The sequence below is a fragment of the Sapajus apella genome, unplaced genomic scaffold, assembly GCF_009761245.1.
Source record: "Sapajus apella isolate SASKATOON/1434 unplaced genomic scaffold, GSC_monkey_1.0 scaffold62, whole genome shotgun sequence".
Lineage (NCBI taxonomy): Eukaryota > Metazoa > Chordata > Mammalia > Primates > Cebidae > Sapajus > Sapajus apella.
In genome coordinates this window covers 8,399,681-8,414,494 of record NW_022437002.1, presented here as the reverse complement: position 1 = coordinate 8,414,494, position 14,814 = coordinate 8,399,681, and the positions used below count along the sequence as shown (strand labels likewise).

The 14,814-nt window shown below is 46.6% G+C and overlaps 2 protein-coding genes and 1 non-coding gene across 6 annotated transcripts in view; all 3 read left to right on the top strand.

Annotated features, from left to right (window-relative positions):
- Positions 1-3,485, top strand: part of OSCP1 (organic solute carrier partner 1) — a 32,649-nt gene extending 29,164 nt beyond the window's left edge. For all 4 annotated transcript variants that reach the window (XM_032246964.1, XM_032246966.1, XM_032246967.1 and 1 more), the window contains 3 exons: positions 856-995; positions 2,426-2,489; positions 3,139-3,485. In XM_032246964.1, the coding sequence (XP_032102855.1) occupies positions 856-995; positions 2,426-2,489; positions 3,139-3,255 (321 nt within the window). In that variant the 3' untranslated portion in view covers positions 3,256-3,485. The remainder of the gene's footprint in view (positions 1-855; positions 996-2,425; positions 2,490-3,138) is intronic.
- On the top strand, positions 2,851-2,978 carry LOC116529698. The gene has a single exon (XR_004259620.1). It is a non-coding gene; the product is annotated as a small nucleolar RNA SNORA63 (small nucleolar RNA).
- Positions 3,486-10,586: 7,101 nt separating the features above from the next.
- The window catches only part of LSM10 (LSM10, U7 small nuclear RNA associated), a 9,623-nt gene continuing 5,395 nt past the window's right edge, over positions 10,587-14,814 (top strand). Inside the window, exon 1 of the mRNA XM_032246963.1 lies at positions 10,587-10,616. The gene's annotated coding sequence lies outside the window, so the exon portion shown is untranslated. The remainder of the gene's footprint in view (positions 10,617-14,814) is intronic.

Sequence of the window (14,814 nt, the reverse complement as noted above, 5' to 3'; positions counted from 1 at the left end):
GTCCAGTGGACAGGGATCAAGAAGGCATTTCAGAGGCGGGGATATTGAAGTGGCGCTCCAGAGCAGGTAAACTGTGAAACAGCAGAGAGGGAGAAATGCGCACACGGACCAAGGTGACAGAGGGGCAGGAGTGTTCCCGGGAGGAGGGTGGCAGCGTCTTCCACAAGGCTCCTGTAATGGATCACAGCGTCATGGAGGCTGCTAGCAGAGACCCACCTGGACAGGGACACCAGGGCCTGAGCAGGAAGGGGCATAAGCTATTTGGACTTTGTTCTCTCGACAGGAAGCACAGGGGTTTGTTTCAAGCCAGGGAGAAATGAGACAAAAACTGTATTTAGGTAACTGGTGGTGGAGTGAGAGGAGAGGCAGAACAGGGGAGGCCAGGTTAGAAGGAAAGGGCGCAGGATGAGGCAGGGTGAGGATGTGAGAGGAGGAAACGGACTCGAGGATGTGTTCCCGGCCTCACCACCTGAGGGCAGTGTGGCGGCACCCCTGGAAGGAGACTGGACTGAGGTCACTCGTAAATGCTGAGGGAACCCGATTGACGGGAAAAGAAGCCGTACTCTTCTCCTTCAAGGAGAAAGGTAGTGAGAGGAGAAATGTGGATTCCTGCAGCTTCCACTCATGGGGACCGTATGAAAATCTCTGGTTTGCAAAGTTGCTACATTCCCTCTGCTTCCGACGTGATTGTTTTGCTTTTGGTTAAACCTGCTTTCTGCGCTTTGTTTGGATCCAGAAATAATTTAAACAGCGATTGTTTCACCTTGTTTTATAATACCTACCTGTGTCTCTGGGGTTTTAGCAGGAAATGTGATCGCCTTCTTGTGGCTAAAAATCATGCAACTGTTTCTGCAGGAAAGCATTGCTCCAAACCCTCTTGCTAAAGAAGAGCTGAATTTCTTGGCCAGGCTAATGGGAGGGATGGAGATTAAGAAACCCAGCGGCCCGGAGCCTGGATTCCGCTTGAATCTCTTTACCTCCGATGAAGAAGAAGAGTATGTTTTAAACGTGTTTCGTTAAAGACATATAAAAATCCCAAGTGTGACAAGAACCCAAAATGACCATTACAAACCGGTGGCACTTATAAATATTTGTGTAAATATCACAAATAAAATAACGACAAACTCAGTAACCTAGCTAAATAACCCACCAGGATGAAATGACCTGAACCTTCTGGAATCGTTCAACAAAAGAGGTGGTGTGGGCCGGGCGCGGTGGCTCAAGCCTGTAATCCCAGCACTTTGGGAGGCCGAGGCGGGTGGATCACGAGATCAAGAGATCAAGACCATCCTGGTCAACATGGTGAAACCCCGTCTCTACTAAAAATACAAAACATTAGCTGGGCATGGTGGCGCGTGCCTGTAATCTCAGCTACTGAGGAGGTTGAGGCAGGAGAATTGCCTGAACCCAGGAAGCGGAGGTAGCGGTGAGCCGAGATTGCGCCATTGCACTCCAGCCTGGGTAACAAGAGTGAAACTCCGTCTCAAAAAAAAAAAAGAGGTGGTATGATGGTGTGCACCTCCCAGCTACCCAGGAGGTTGAGGCGGGAGCATCGCTTGAGCCCAGGAGTTTAAAGTTAAGCAAGCTATGGTTGTGTCACTGCATTCCAGCCTGGGCAACAGAGCAACACCCTGTCTCTAAAAAATAATAATAATAAAGCCATAAAGGAGTTATAATGTTTTACTTATCAGAGCATGGCTGAATAAGGTGTGTTAGAAGCCAGGATGACCAGATTAAGACGGTGTGTTAAGAAACCAGAGTGAGGTGGGAGCTTGATTTCTCTGCATTAGACAGTATCACAGTATCACCCAAAACCAATAGCAATAGTAAATCAGCCACAGTGATTTGCAGTGCTTACGGTTTACAGAGCACTTTTGCACGCATTATCTCATGATCCTCCTCACAACCAAGTATTTGGGGTGGGTGTCACCTTCTATTTCCCATTCATTGAACTATTAATAACTTCTTTTGTTTACTTCTGTGTGACAGGTACTATGTAAAGTCCTGGGGACACAAAGATGAGTATAAGACCTAGAGCCTGTCCTCAGGAAGCTCTCAGCTTAGTGGGAGAATGAACATGTCCATATATAGGTTATTTCAGTGCCATGTTGTGAATGCTGTAATTGAGGACAATGATTGACTCTGCACTGGCAGATTGAAGGAGTCGGCGTTTGATCTAGTTCTTGGAGTTTGCCAAGCAGAGGAAGGGAAGAAGCATTCTTGGCAGAGCTTAGTATGTGCAAAGTCACAGAGACATAAAAGAACTTGACTTTCTAGATCGTAGGGCATACTGGTGGGAGATGGGGTAGAAAGTTTAAGAGAAATGGCAGAAGATGAGGCAGAAACAATAGGCAAGAGCTAGTTTGCCATGCTGGCAGGGAGAGAACTCTAACTTTGCACCCATTTTCTTTACCATCTCATCCAGACAAGCAGCGCTAACCAGGCCTGAAGAGTTATCCTATGAAGTTATCAACATACAAGCTACGCAGGTGTGTACACGGGATTGCACAGGGTCCATCTTATTCCCTTCAGGTGAAGTGCAGTGGCTCAGTCTTGGCTCACTGCAACCTCCACCTCCCAGGTTTAAGCGATTCTCGTGCCTCAGCCTGCCTTGTAGCTGGGATTACAGGCACCCACCACCATGCCCGGCTATTTTTTTTTTTTTTTTTTTTTTTTTTTTTTTTTTTGTATTTTTAGTAGAGATAGGGTTTCACCAAGTTGGCCAGGCTTGTCTTGAACTCTTGACCTCGAGTGATCTGCCCAAAGTGCTGGGATTACTAAGGTGAGCCACTGTGCCCAGCTTCCCTTCTTCATTTTATATAACGCTGAACTTCAGAAACCCTCTTTTTCAAGCAGGAATCAGACTACAATATAGCTGTTAGTGCTGTATTGTCATTCCCCCTGCTGAAATTAAAGTTGTTTCTTAACTACACCTGTCTGCTATTCTGTAGCAGCCAGGGATGCTTGGTTACATACATGTTGATTAAGGAAAAAAAAAAAACCCAGACCATCTTCATCGGCCTGTAACTACAGTCCCTTTTCTGACAAACAGGTGGGCAACTGAAGCATATCAGTGGTGAAGAGGCGGCCTGCCAGCACACCCTCCTCATGCCCTTTTACCTCTCATTTCCCTAATAGGACCAGCAACGGAGCGAGGAGCTGGCACGAATCATGGGGGAGTTTGAGATCACGGAGCAGCCGAGCCTGAGCACCAGCAAGGGGGACGATTTGCTCGCCATGATGGATGAATTATAGCTGTTCTGACAGGCATCCTCTGCTCCCTGGGAGTGGCTGCTGGATGGTGACCCCTGGGGAATGCCCCAGGCGCAAAATGATGCTGCTAGTTTTCTAGTGAGTGAAACCATTACATCTAGTTCTTGTTTATGTTGCAAGGAACTCTGTGAGTCTCCCTTGGGGAGCATTCTCTCTCGAAGGCACACACATACACATATTTTCAGTGAAATATATTCTGACTTTTAAACTTGTCCTTTCCCATTTTATTCTTAATTCTGTGTCAACCACCAAAAGCCTCCAGAGCCATAGGCGTGAGCCCCCAGAGTGGGTAAGGGGTCACCCCCACTGTCATTTTCAGGATTACTATTTCAGCTTCCCTGTGGGGATCTACGAGGGCCTGTAAACATTAACAAAATCCTCGGTTTTCTGGGATATATTCTGCCTTGTAGGCAAGTTTGAAATCAATGACCATTCGAGGCAGTTGCCATAAACAGTAAGGGCTCAGTATAGAAGACCCTCTTCTCCCTGGCACACCAGGAACCGTAACCGCAGACGCAGAGTAGGCAAGGCCACAACAGGGAACACTCAGCCTGCCCGAGGCAGGACATGCCAGCGTGTGTGCTTCCCCACACATCCATCTGTCCAGGCAGATGGCAGTGTATCCCATACTGAAATGTATACCAAGAAAATATTGTCCTTTTCTCAGCGTGTATGTACTCCTTACCCCCAGGGTCTCCCTCTACCCTGAGTGTGCTTGCCTTCTAAAGACACCCAGCAGGATGATCTGTGACATCCACCTCCCCACGTCACCATGAGTCACCAAGCAGCACCCTAGGCTGGGTGCGTGGGAGGCACGTGTGGTGTGCCCCTTTCCCTTCCGCTTTCCAGTTGAGCCACTTTCCTGAGCAGGATCAGACTTTGCAGGATGCAGCAGGAGGCGGGGTCTCACTGGAATCCATGTCAAATGTCTCCAGCCAGGGCTGCCCTTACTGCTTCAGAAAGGCTTGGCAGCCCTCTGCCATAGGCTCCCTCCTGGGACTGAGGAACTGGCTGGTTCAGGTCTATTCATTCCTATGGAAGGAATTTCCAGAATGGCAGAGGACCAGAGAGAAACTAAGTTGATCTGGTCATTGCCTGAGACAGGGCCAACTACAGGAACCTCTCCATCCCCTCACACCTGGGACGGATCAAGGTGAACATCATTCTAGAATGTAATGGAAGCTGCCCTTTGGTTTTTCCAAAGGCAAAGTGTTTGGATACAGAATGTAAATCACCAAGGGCTGGGCACAGTGACTCGCCCCTGTAATCCCAGCATTTTGGGAGGCCTAGGCTGGCAGATCACCTGAGGTTGGGATTTCAAGACCAGCCTGACCAACATGGAGAAACCCCATCTCTACTAAAAATACAAAATTAGCCAGGTGTGGTGGTGCATGCCTGTAATCCTAGCTACTCAGGAAGCTGAGGTAGGAGAATCGCTTGAACCTGGGAGGTGGAGGTTGTGGTGAGCCGAGATCACACCATTGCACTCCAACCTGGGCCACAAGAGCGAAACTCCATCCCAAAAAAAAGAAAAAAAAGTAAATCACAAATTAAATGCTAATTGCTTCCATCTCATTAAAGTTACACTTTCTTACCTGTAAAGACACCCTCCCTCTCCACATACTCATAAAAAGTCTGTTGGGGAGGAGAAGCATATTGTGCTATAAAATACCTGTTACATCAGATGTACAACGTGCCTTTGGTTTTAGTCTCTTTTAAGCAATCTGGCCACCATTCAGGGGGCCAGACTGGATGACAAATGAATGGGAAGGTTCTGACCTGTTTTGAGTCCAGCTCCCATCTTGCTGTCACATATGGGAATGTCACTGCTCTGAGTGTGTCCTGGAGCCTTGGAGGTGGGCTGTGAGCAGCCGCCTCCCTCCACCTGTCCCAGAGTGATGCTGGTGATTTCAAACATATCTGTCCTATCAGTAAATAAGATACAGATCTCTGGTACGACAGCTCTATGATGAGGCAATCTGTGAGTTTCATGTCTCCAGACTTGCACAGATGTTAAGAAAAACAAGTTTATTTGCATGGTGGTTCAGGACTTCCAGAGAAAGCATGGGAGTTGGTAGGAGGCAAAGTAGATAAAAAGTAGGAGGTCAAGGCTGCAGTGAGCCACGATTGTGCCACTGTACTCTAGCCTGGGTGACAAAGTGGGACCCCATTTCAACAAAAATAAATAAAAATTTTGTCTGGGCGCAGTGGCTCACACCTGTAATCCCAGCACTTTGGGAGGCCAAGGTGGGCAGATCACAAGATCAGGAACTCAAGTCCATCCTGGCTAACATGGTGAAACTCTGTCTCTACTAAAAATACAAAAAAAAAAAAAAATTAGCTGGGCATGGTGGCCTGCACCTGTAGTCCCAGCTACTTGGGAGGCTAAGCCAGGAGAATCGCTTGAATCCGGGAGACGGAGGTTGCAGTGAGTCGAGATCAGGCCACTGCAATGCAGCCTGGGTGATAGAGCAAGACTCCATCTCAAAAATAAAAAAATTGGGCTGGGCGTGGTGGCTCACGCCTATAATCCAAGCACTTTGGAGGCCAAGGCGGGCAGATCACCTGAGGTCGGGAGTTCAAGACCAGCCTGACCAACATGGTGAAACCCCATCTACAAAAAATAAAAATAAATAAATTCTTAAAAATGCTTATATTCTGCCTAAAACGTGGATAAAGTACTAAAAACACATGGCTTCGTTTAAAATTATGGCAAAGCGGCATCCACCAATGTCCAGTGAACTTCAGGGAAAGGCATATGGTCAGAATCACAACACTGCACTCTGGCCCCATTCCTGCCCCCAGTTCACCATGTCATCTTGGACCACTAACCCTCACCATGCCTCAGTTCCCTTATCTGTAAAAAAGAAAAAGAACTCAAACTCAGCTTGCCCTGATGAGCTCCTAAGTTTATCGCTTCCTAGGCTCTGTCCCAGGTGGGACCTGAGAATGGGAGTCTTACCCAGGCTGCCTTCCACCCCCTGCTTTGGGGTATATCTGCTCTCTTTCAGCTCTTCTGAGACTGTCCTCAACTAAGCTTCAAACCATCCCACTCTTGTTCTTAGCATGTTAGAATGTCCTGTTGATTAAGTAAGATAACACTGTAGAAAAGCCAAAAACCAGAGGACGTTAATGGCTCCCAGAAGAAGTAATAAAAATCAAGAGTGAAGGAGGAAGAAAAAAGGAAGAGAATGTATTTATCTCTGAATTCTAAGAAGGTCATCCCGTTGTTCCCGAAATACCAGGCATTTGGCCTAGGTCCTGCTGCTCTCTCTACAGAAAGCCAATCACTGAGACAAGTATTGCCAAGGAAGAAGGCGTTAATCGGGTGCTGCAGAGGAGATGGGGGCTCAGTCTCAAATCCATCTCCCTGATTGACTGAAACTAGGAGTGTACATAGCAGGGAACAAATGTAACAATGTGTAAGAAAGTAAGAACGAGGGAGGGGCAAGAGGGCATCTGGTGCCCCCATCTGTTAAAACACCTGTTGCATCAGATGTACAAAAAATGCCTTTGGTTTTAGTCTCTTTTAAGCAATCTGGCCACCATTCAGGGGGACCTGACTGGGTGACAGATAAATGGGAAGGTTCTGACCTATTTCAGTTCTCTGATCCTATGTTTGAGAGGCCTGAAAGTCCTTTCCTGAGAAAGGAACTTAGACAAAACAAATACAAGTTTCAAGCTTTAGCAGCAGAAGGATCAATGTCGATATTTATCCAAAAGAATGGTCCATGGGCCCATTTCACCTGTAGTCCCAATAAGTAGCTAACAATTTCTATTGAATTTATTTTTGAAATGGGGTCTCATTCTGTCACCCAGGCTGGAGTGTAATGGCACAGTCATGGATCACTGCAGCCTCAACCTCCTCAAGCGATCCTCCCACTTCAGCCTCCCAAATAACCGGGTTTACAGACAGGCATGTGCCATCACACCTGGCTAATTTATTTATTTTTTTGTAGAGACAAGGTCTCACTATGTTGCCCAGGCTGATCTCAAACTCCTGGCTCAAGCAATTCTTCTGCCTCAGCCTCCCAAAATGCTGGGATTACAGGCATGAGCCACCATGCCCAAACTTATAACAATTTTTTTTTCTTTTTTAGACTGAGTCTTGCTCTGTAGCCTGGGATGGAGTGCAGTGGTGCACTCTTGGCTCACTGCAACCTCCACCTCCTGGATTCAAACAATTCTCCTGCCTCAGCCTCCTGAGTAGTTGGGACTACAGTCGCGTGCCACCACACCCGGCTAATTTTTTCTTTTTTTTTTTTTTTTTTTAGTAGAGATGGTGTTTCACTGAGTTAGCCAGGATGGTCTCGATCTTCTGACCTTGTGATCCGCCCGCCTCAGCCTCCCAAAGTGCTGGGATTACAGGTGTGAGCCACCTTGCCTGGCTATTTGTTTTATATTGATTAATATTTCATGTGCCCCTCATCTCTCCTCTCAACTTCAAGTATATTTGGCTTCAGGTGTTTATCTGAGTGGTTACTGAGGCTCTCCTGTACAAACGTGCCCAGCTGAGGCAGGACAACAGGGTCTAGAGGCAGGAACCTAAGGCCAACTTGCACTGACTTCCGAGAACTGAATCAAAACAAAACCCCACCTCTCCATGCCCAAGTAAGGAAAGGATCAGAAGCCACTCCCTTTACAACCTCGCCTTTCCACTGCCTCACAGATGAAAAATGGAAAGTACCTCTAATTGGTCCCCTCCCACAACCAATCAGACTGGTCGTGGGCCAGGTTTTCATTTACATAGGGTGTAACCAAGTAACCAGTGGGAAACCTCTAAAGGGTATTTAAACCCTAGAAAATTCTGTAACCAAGGCTCTTCAGCTGCTTGTTAAAGCCTACTCCCACTCTGTAGAGTGTACTCTTGTGCTTTTGTTAAATCTTTTGCTTCATTCTCTTGTTGCTTTCTTTGTGCATTTTGTCCAGTTCTTTGTTCAAAATGCCAAGAACCTGGACGACTCATAATCAAGACCCTCAACCAGTAACACAGCTACTCCTTCAGCCCCTGCTTCTCAGGGGCCGCTTCTCTCCATCTTCATTGTTGTCATTCTCCTCTGTTCCTCACCAGCTTGTAGGCCATGTACTCACCAGCTTCTTGGCCATGGGGCCAGCACTGTACCACACAGCTCCCAACCCTCAGGTCCTCAGGCGCCAACATTGCTAATAATAGATCCAACAGCCATTTCTCATCGCATCTCAACCAGTCTGATTGGTTGTGGGAGGGGACCAATTAGAGGTACTTTCCATTTTTTATCTGTGAGGCAGTGGAAAGGTGGGGAGAAAAGGGAGTGGCTTCTAATCCTTCCCTTACTTGGGCGTGGAGAGGTGGGGTTTTGTTTTGATTCAGTTCTCAGAAGTCAGTGCAAATTGGCCTTAGGTTCCTTGGCTTTTTGGTTTTTTGTTTTGTTTTTGAAACAGCGTCTCGCTCTGTTGCCCAGGCTGGAGTGCAATGACACAATCGTAGCTCATGGAGCCTCCAAACTCCTGGGCTTAACTGATCCTCCCGCCTAGGCCTCCCAAAGTGCTGGGATTACAGGCATGAGTCACCACACCTGGCTCCTTGGCTTTTGGAAAGCTCTTGGCCCTGCTAAACACCCTTTTCTTCCTAAAACCCTCTCAGTCGTTCACCTTGGTGGCTCTAATCACATCACTTTCTGACCATACATCCTCTCTTTTCCTCAGTGCCTTCTGATTGAGGACCGCTCTGTGTGGATACAGAGTTCAGTGCAGTCGTTTTATAAAGTCTGTCAAAATAGCCACGTCAATGGCAGAGGATCATTATTTCATCCCTGGCTGTTTTCCCCACTCCTTCCCCTTACCTCTCACTCTCACTCAGCCTATTCCTTACTCTCATCCCATTGCTGATCCCAATGTCTGATGCACCCAGCAGAGCTTGGTTTACACCCTTTTTGCAAGTTCTTCTGCATCACTTATTTTTCAAAGATGTCACTACCTTCAACCTTTACCTCTGTGCTATCATCCCCATGCCCACCTGTGCTGCAGGCTCTTTACCTGGATGGTCCACATCACCTCACACCCCAGTGTCTGAAAATGCAGTCATTTTCATTGATTTAATGCATTTACTTCACTTTCAAAAGGCATGAAGAAGCCGGGCATGGAGGCTCATGCCTGTAATCCCAGCACTTTGGGAGGCTGAGGCAGGCAGGTCACCTGAGGTCAGGAGCTCAAGACCAACCTGGTGAACCTGGTGAAACCCTATCTCTACTGAAAACACAAAAATTAGCCGGGTGTGGTGGCACACACCTGTCGCCGCAGCTACTCAGGAGGCTGAGGCAGGAGGATCACTTGAACCCAGGAGGAGGTGAAGGTTGCAGTGAGCCAAGATTGCACCACTGCAATGCAGCCTGGGTGATAGAGTGAGACTCCATCTCAAAAAAAAAAAAAAAAAAAGCATGAAGAAATTTTTTAAATTAAATATAATTCAAAATAGGACAGTCATAGAAAAGAACTAGAAGCAGCTGCCAGAATAAGTGTCTAGGTGTCTTTCTCCCTTCTAAGAACAAACAAAATGACGATGCTCATATTTGACATTTGTGCATTGGATTCCCTTCTGAATGAATAAAAAGGAAGGGGTTTGGTATAATTCCTATTGGGTGTGTGTTTTTTTTTATGCTACCGTTTGTAAACTGTAATTGTGGTTTCCCATTTTATTGTCATAATTGGACAGACATTTTTGTAAATCCAATAAAAATTTTTTAAAAATGGTTTTAAAAAAACTGGGAGCACATGGGTAGAAGTTGCCAAAAGCTTCCTGATATGAAGTAGATCAGCTGGCAAAGAAGTGAGTTGCTGTCACTGGAGTGGTTCAGATAGAGGTTAAGGGAGCACCACAGACTGTCATAAAGGGTATGGTGGCACTGGGTGGTAAATTGGAGCAGGTGACCTGGGAATCCACCCTAACTCTCAGGATTTTGTGATCCTCTGATAATTGGAAATAGAACCACAACAGAGCTTACCTAAAGAGAACAGAGAGGCTGGGCGGGTGGCTTATGCCTGTAATCCCAGCACTTTGGGAGGCCGAGGTGGGTAGATCATGAGGTCAGGAGTTCAAGACCAGCCTGGCCAAGATGACAATACCCTGTCTCTACTGACACAAAAATTAGCCGGGCAGGGTGGGAGGCACCTGTAATCCCAGCTACTCAGGAGGCTGAGGCAAGAGAATCACTTGAAACTGGGGGCAGAGGTTGCAGTGAGCCAAGATCACACCACTGCACTCCAGCCTAGGCAACAGAGTGAGGCACTGTCTCAAAAAAAAAAAAAAAAAAAAAAGCTGGACGTAGTGCCTTACGCCTGTAATTCCAGCACTTTGGGAGGCTGAGGCAAGTGGACCATGAGATCAGGAGTTCAAGACCAGCCTGGCCAAGACGGTGAAACCCCATCTCTATTAAAAATATTAAAAAATTATCTAGGAGTGGTGGCAGGTACCTGTAATCCCAGCTACTCAGAAGGCTGAGGCAGAGAATTGCCTGAATCCTGGAGGCAGAGGTTGTAGTGAGCCGAGATCGTGCCACTGCACTCCAGCCTGGGCGACAGAACGAGACTCCATCTCAAAAAAGAACAGAAAGGCTGGGCACGGTGGCTCTTGCCTGTAATCCCAGTACTTTGAGAGGCAGAGGCGGGAGGATCACCTGAGGTCACGGGATCGAGACCAGCCTGGCCAACATGGTGAAACCCCATCTCTACTAAAAATACAAAGATTAGCTGGATGTGGTGACACATCCTGTAATCCAAGCTACTTGTGAGGCTGAGGCAGGAGAATCACTTGAACCTGGGAGGCGGAGGTTGTAGTGAGCCAAGATCACGCTACTGCACTGTAGCCTGGGTGACAGAGAGAGGCTCTGTCTCAAAAAACAAAAACAAAAAGAGAGAGAGAAGAGAGAAATTCAAGGCTCCTGGAATGAACTCATTTCAAGTGCACCCCATACTACTTAGGGTTTTGGCTACAAAAAACTGAAACCAATTATTGCTGTTTAAATAGAAAGGGGATTTACTGAAAGTACATCGGGCAACTCAAAGAGTTGTCAGGAAGACGGGAGAACCGTCAGAAAATGTCCAGGAACCAAAGTAGGGTAGGCAGCGGAGGAAAGAATTCCAGCACTGGCAGTACCATCGGGACTGGGGCTCTGGATGACGCAGACACCAGGACAGAGCCTAAACAGTTCCTGCTGGTTTGTTCCACTTGCTCCAGATGTAGACTCTGATAATGCTTGAATTTATGTCACAAGCCCACATCATATCGGACAAGAAGCAAAGACAATATCTTTAAACCATCTTGTGATGAAATTCCCCCACTGAAGTCTATAGAATGTCAGATTTCCCCAAACATAACGAAGGAGTTCAGTTGCTGAGTAGACAATAGTGAGATCTCCTCCACAGGCAGCAACCCAACCCCGCCCCTCTTATTACTAACAATCTTTTTGGATACCCAGTGTTAATTTTTTTTTTTTTTTGAGACAGAGTCTTACTATGTGGACCAGGCTATAGTGCGGTGGTGCAGTCTCGGCTCACAGCAGCCTCGAGCTCCTGGGCTCAATCAAGTGAACCTCTCACCTCAGCCTCCTGAGTTGCTGGGATGCCCGACAAATTGGCTATTTTTTTTTTTTTTTTTTTTGAGATGGAGTTTTGCTCTTGTTGCCCAGGCCGGAGTGCAATGGAGAGATCTCCGCTCACCGCAACCTCTGCCACCCCCAGGTTCAAGCGATTCTCCTGCCTCAGCCTCCCAAGTAGCTGCGAGGTGGAAGTATTGCTTGAGCCTGAGAGGTTGAGGCTGCAATGAGCTGTGATCACACCACTGCAGTTCAGCCTGGGTGACAGTAAGACCCTGTCTCAAAAAAAAAAAAATTATGTAAACAACTATGGTGAATCTGCATGCAACACACAAACTAGGAAAGGTGTGAGCAATATGCTATGGGGTCAGAAGAGAGACATCGCTCCCAGCTCAGGTAGCAAAGGCAGAGGCGAGAGTGTAGGATTCCTCTGTGGATTTCTGAGTGGTTGAGTCTGACTAGAGGGTAGGCCAGTGGGTTTTAAATTTTAGTGTACATTGTTAGATGTGCCAATGCCTAGTCCCTACTTCCCATTCTGTAGGTCTGGGGTTGGGTTAGCAAGCATTCCAGATAGTGTTGAGGAAACTCGTTCTCCTACCACACTTTGGGGAAGTTTGGGCAGAGAACCTCACAGAGACTCAGCTAGAAGATCAAATCAAATCATGGAGGGCTTACTTAAACGTCAGCATTGGAATCTATTCTGCTAGCAAATTGAAAGTGTTCTTAGCAGGTAAATGGTAAGATCAGAGCTGCATTTTGATTCTATTGGCAAAAAATTTTAAGCAACACAAAGACCAGTGAGACGGTTTGATAATAAATTAAGGCCAGGTGTGGTGGCTCACACCTGTAATCCCAGCACTTTGGGAGGCCACAGCAGGGGCGGGTGGATCATCTGACATCAAGAGTTCGAGAACAGCTTGACCAAAATGGAGGAACCCCATCTCTACTAAACAGTACAAAATTAGGCCGGGTGCTTTTGCTCTCGCCTGTAATCTCAGCACTTTGGGAGACCAAGGCAGGCGGATCATGAGATCAGGAGATCAAGACCAGCCTGGTCAACATGGTGAAACCCCATCTCTACTAAAAATACAAAAATTATCTGGGTGTGGTAGCGTGTGCCTGTAATCCCAGATACTCGGAAGACTAAGGCAGGAGAACCAGGGAGTTGGGAGTTGCAGTGAGCTGAGATCAGATGATGCCACTGCACTCCAGCTGGTGACAGAGAGAGACTCTGTCTCAAAATAAATAAATAGGCCGGGCGCGGTGGCTCAAGCCTGTAATCCCAGCACTTTGGGAGGCCGAGGCGGGTGGATCACGAGGTCAAGAGATCAAGACCATCCTGGTCAACAAGGTGAAACCCCGTCTCTACTAAAAGTACCAAAAATTAGCTGGGCATGGTGGCGCGTGCCTGTAATCCCAGCTACTCAGGAGGCTGAGGCAGGAGAATTGCCTGAACCCAGGAGGCGGAGGTTGCGGTGAGCCGAGATCGCGCCATTGCACTCCAGCCTGGGTAACAAGAGCGAAACTCCGTCTCAAAAAAATAAATAAATAAATAAATAAATAAATAAGCAAGCCAGGCATGGTGGCACATGCCTGTAATTCCAGCTACTCAGGAGTCTGAGGCAGGAGAATCGCTTGAACCCAGGAGGCAGAGGTTGTGGTGAGCCGAGATCATTCCATTGCACTCCAGCCTGGGCAACAAGAGCAAAACTCCATCTTAAACGCGCACACACACACAATAAATTAAATGAGAGAGAGTATCGACTGGGATGGAGGGAGTCAGAATGAAAAGGAGGCCAGGTATAGTGGCTTATACTTATAGTCCTAGCACTTTGAGAAGCCAAGGCAGGAGGATCTCTTAAGGCCAGAAGTTTGAGACGAGGCTGGGCAACCTAGTGAGACACCATCTCTATGAAGACCGGATATTTAAAATAAGAGAAGCAAATCCAGTTTGACATAGAGAGCTGGAAAAGTGATCATACTTGAGGAATGGCTGGCATAAGGGCCTTTGAGAAGTTTGACTGTGGAAAATAAGAAAACAGTAGATTGCATGACGGAGAAAGACCATTTTATTTTTAGGATAAGAAGAGCCCAAATGTGATCTCTGAGAAAGACCTTATTTTTTATTGTCGTAATAAGAAAATTGAGGCTGAGGAAGAAAGTAATTTTTCCAAGGCTATACAGAGTGACTTTTTCTTTTTTTTTTTTTTGAGATGGAGTCTCACTTTGTTGCCACGCTGGAATGCAGTGGCTCAATCTCAGCTCACCGCAATCTCCACCTCCTGGATTCAAGCGATTCTCCTGCCTCAGCCTCCTGAGTAGCTGGGACTATAGGCACGCACCACCACACCCAGCTATTGTATTTTTAGTAGAGACGAGGTTTTATCACGTTGGTCAGGATAACCTCAATATCCTGACCTTGTGATCCACCTGCCTCGGCCTCCCAAAGTGCTGGGATTACAGGCATGAGTGACTTTTTAAAAATGTAAATCAGATGGTTCTTTGCATGAACTGGAAAAGAAAAATTTTGACTTTTAATTGGTGATTTGGCTTTTATTTGCCAAATTTGTTAAATTTGGCTTATATTTGCAATTCTACAATCGGGCAACATCTCATTATATAAAATGGAATGCATGTTCAAATGAGCTGAGCAGAGATTATTGGTTTTTCAGACAGAAAAGGGCTGAGGAGAGCAGAAACAAAACAAAAACAGATTAGTTGTTTCAAAGTTACTTTCCTTGTAAATTGAAGGCTAAAGCACAGGGGACTTTCTTATCCTGCCAGCTAAAACGGAATAGTTTGGAGATTGGCTAGCTCTCACTCTGCTGAGTTCTCAGAATATCAGATAAACAACTTAGTTGCCACTTGGTGATGTGGAACTTTAGCATGAGTGACTCCATTTTGGTTTGATCTGTTGGGTTTGGTGCAGGAGCCCTGTCCAAACCAATGGTCTCCAATTTTTTTTTTTTTT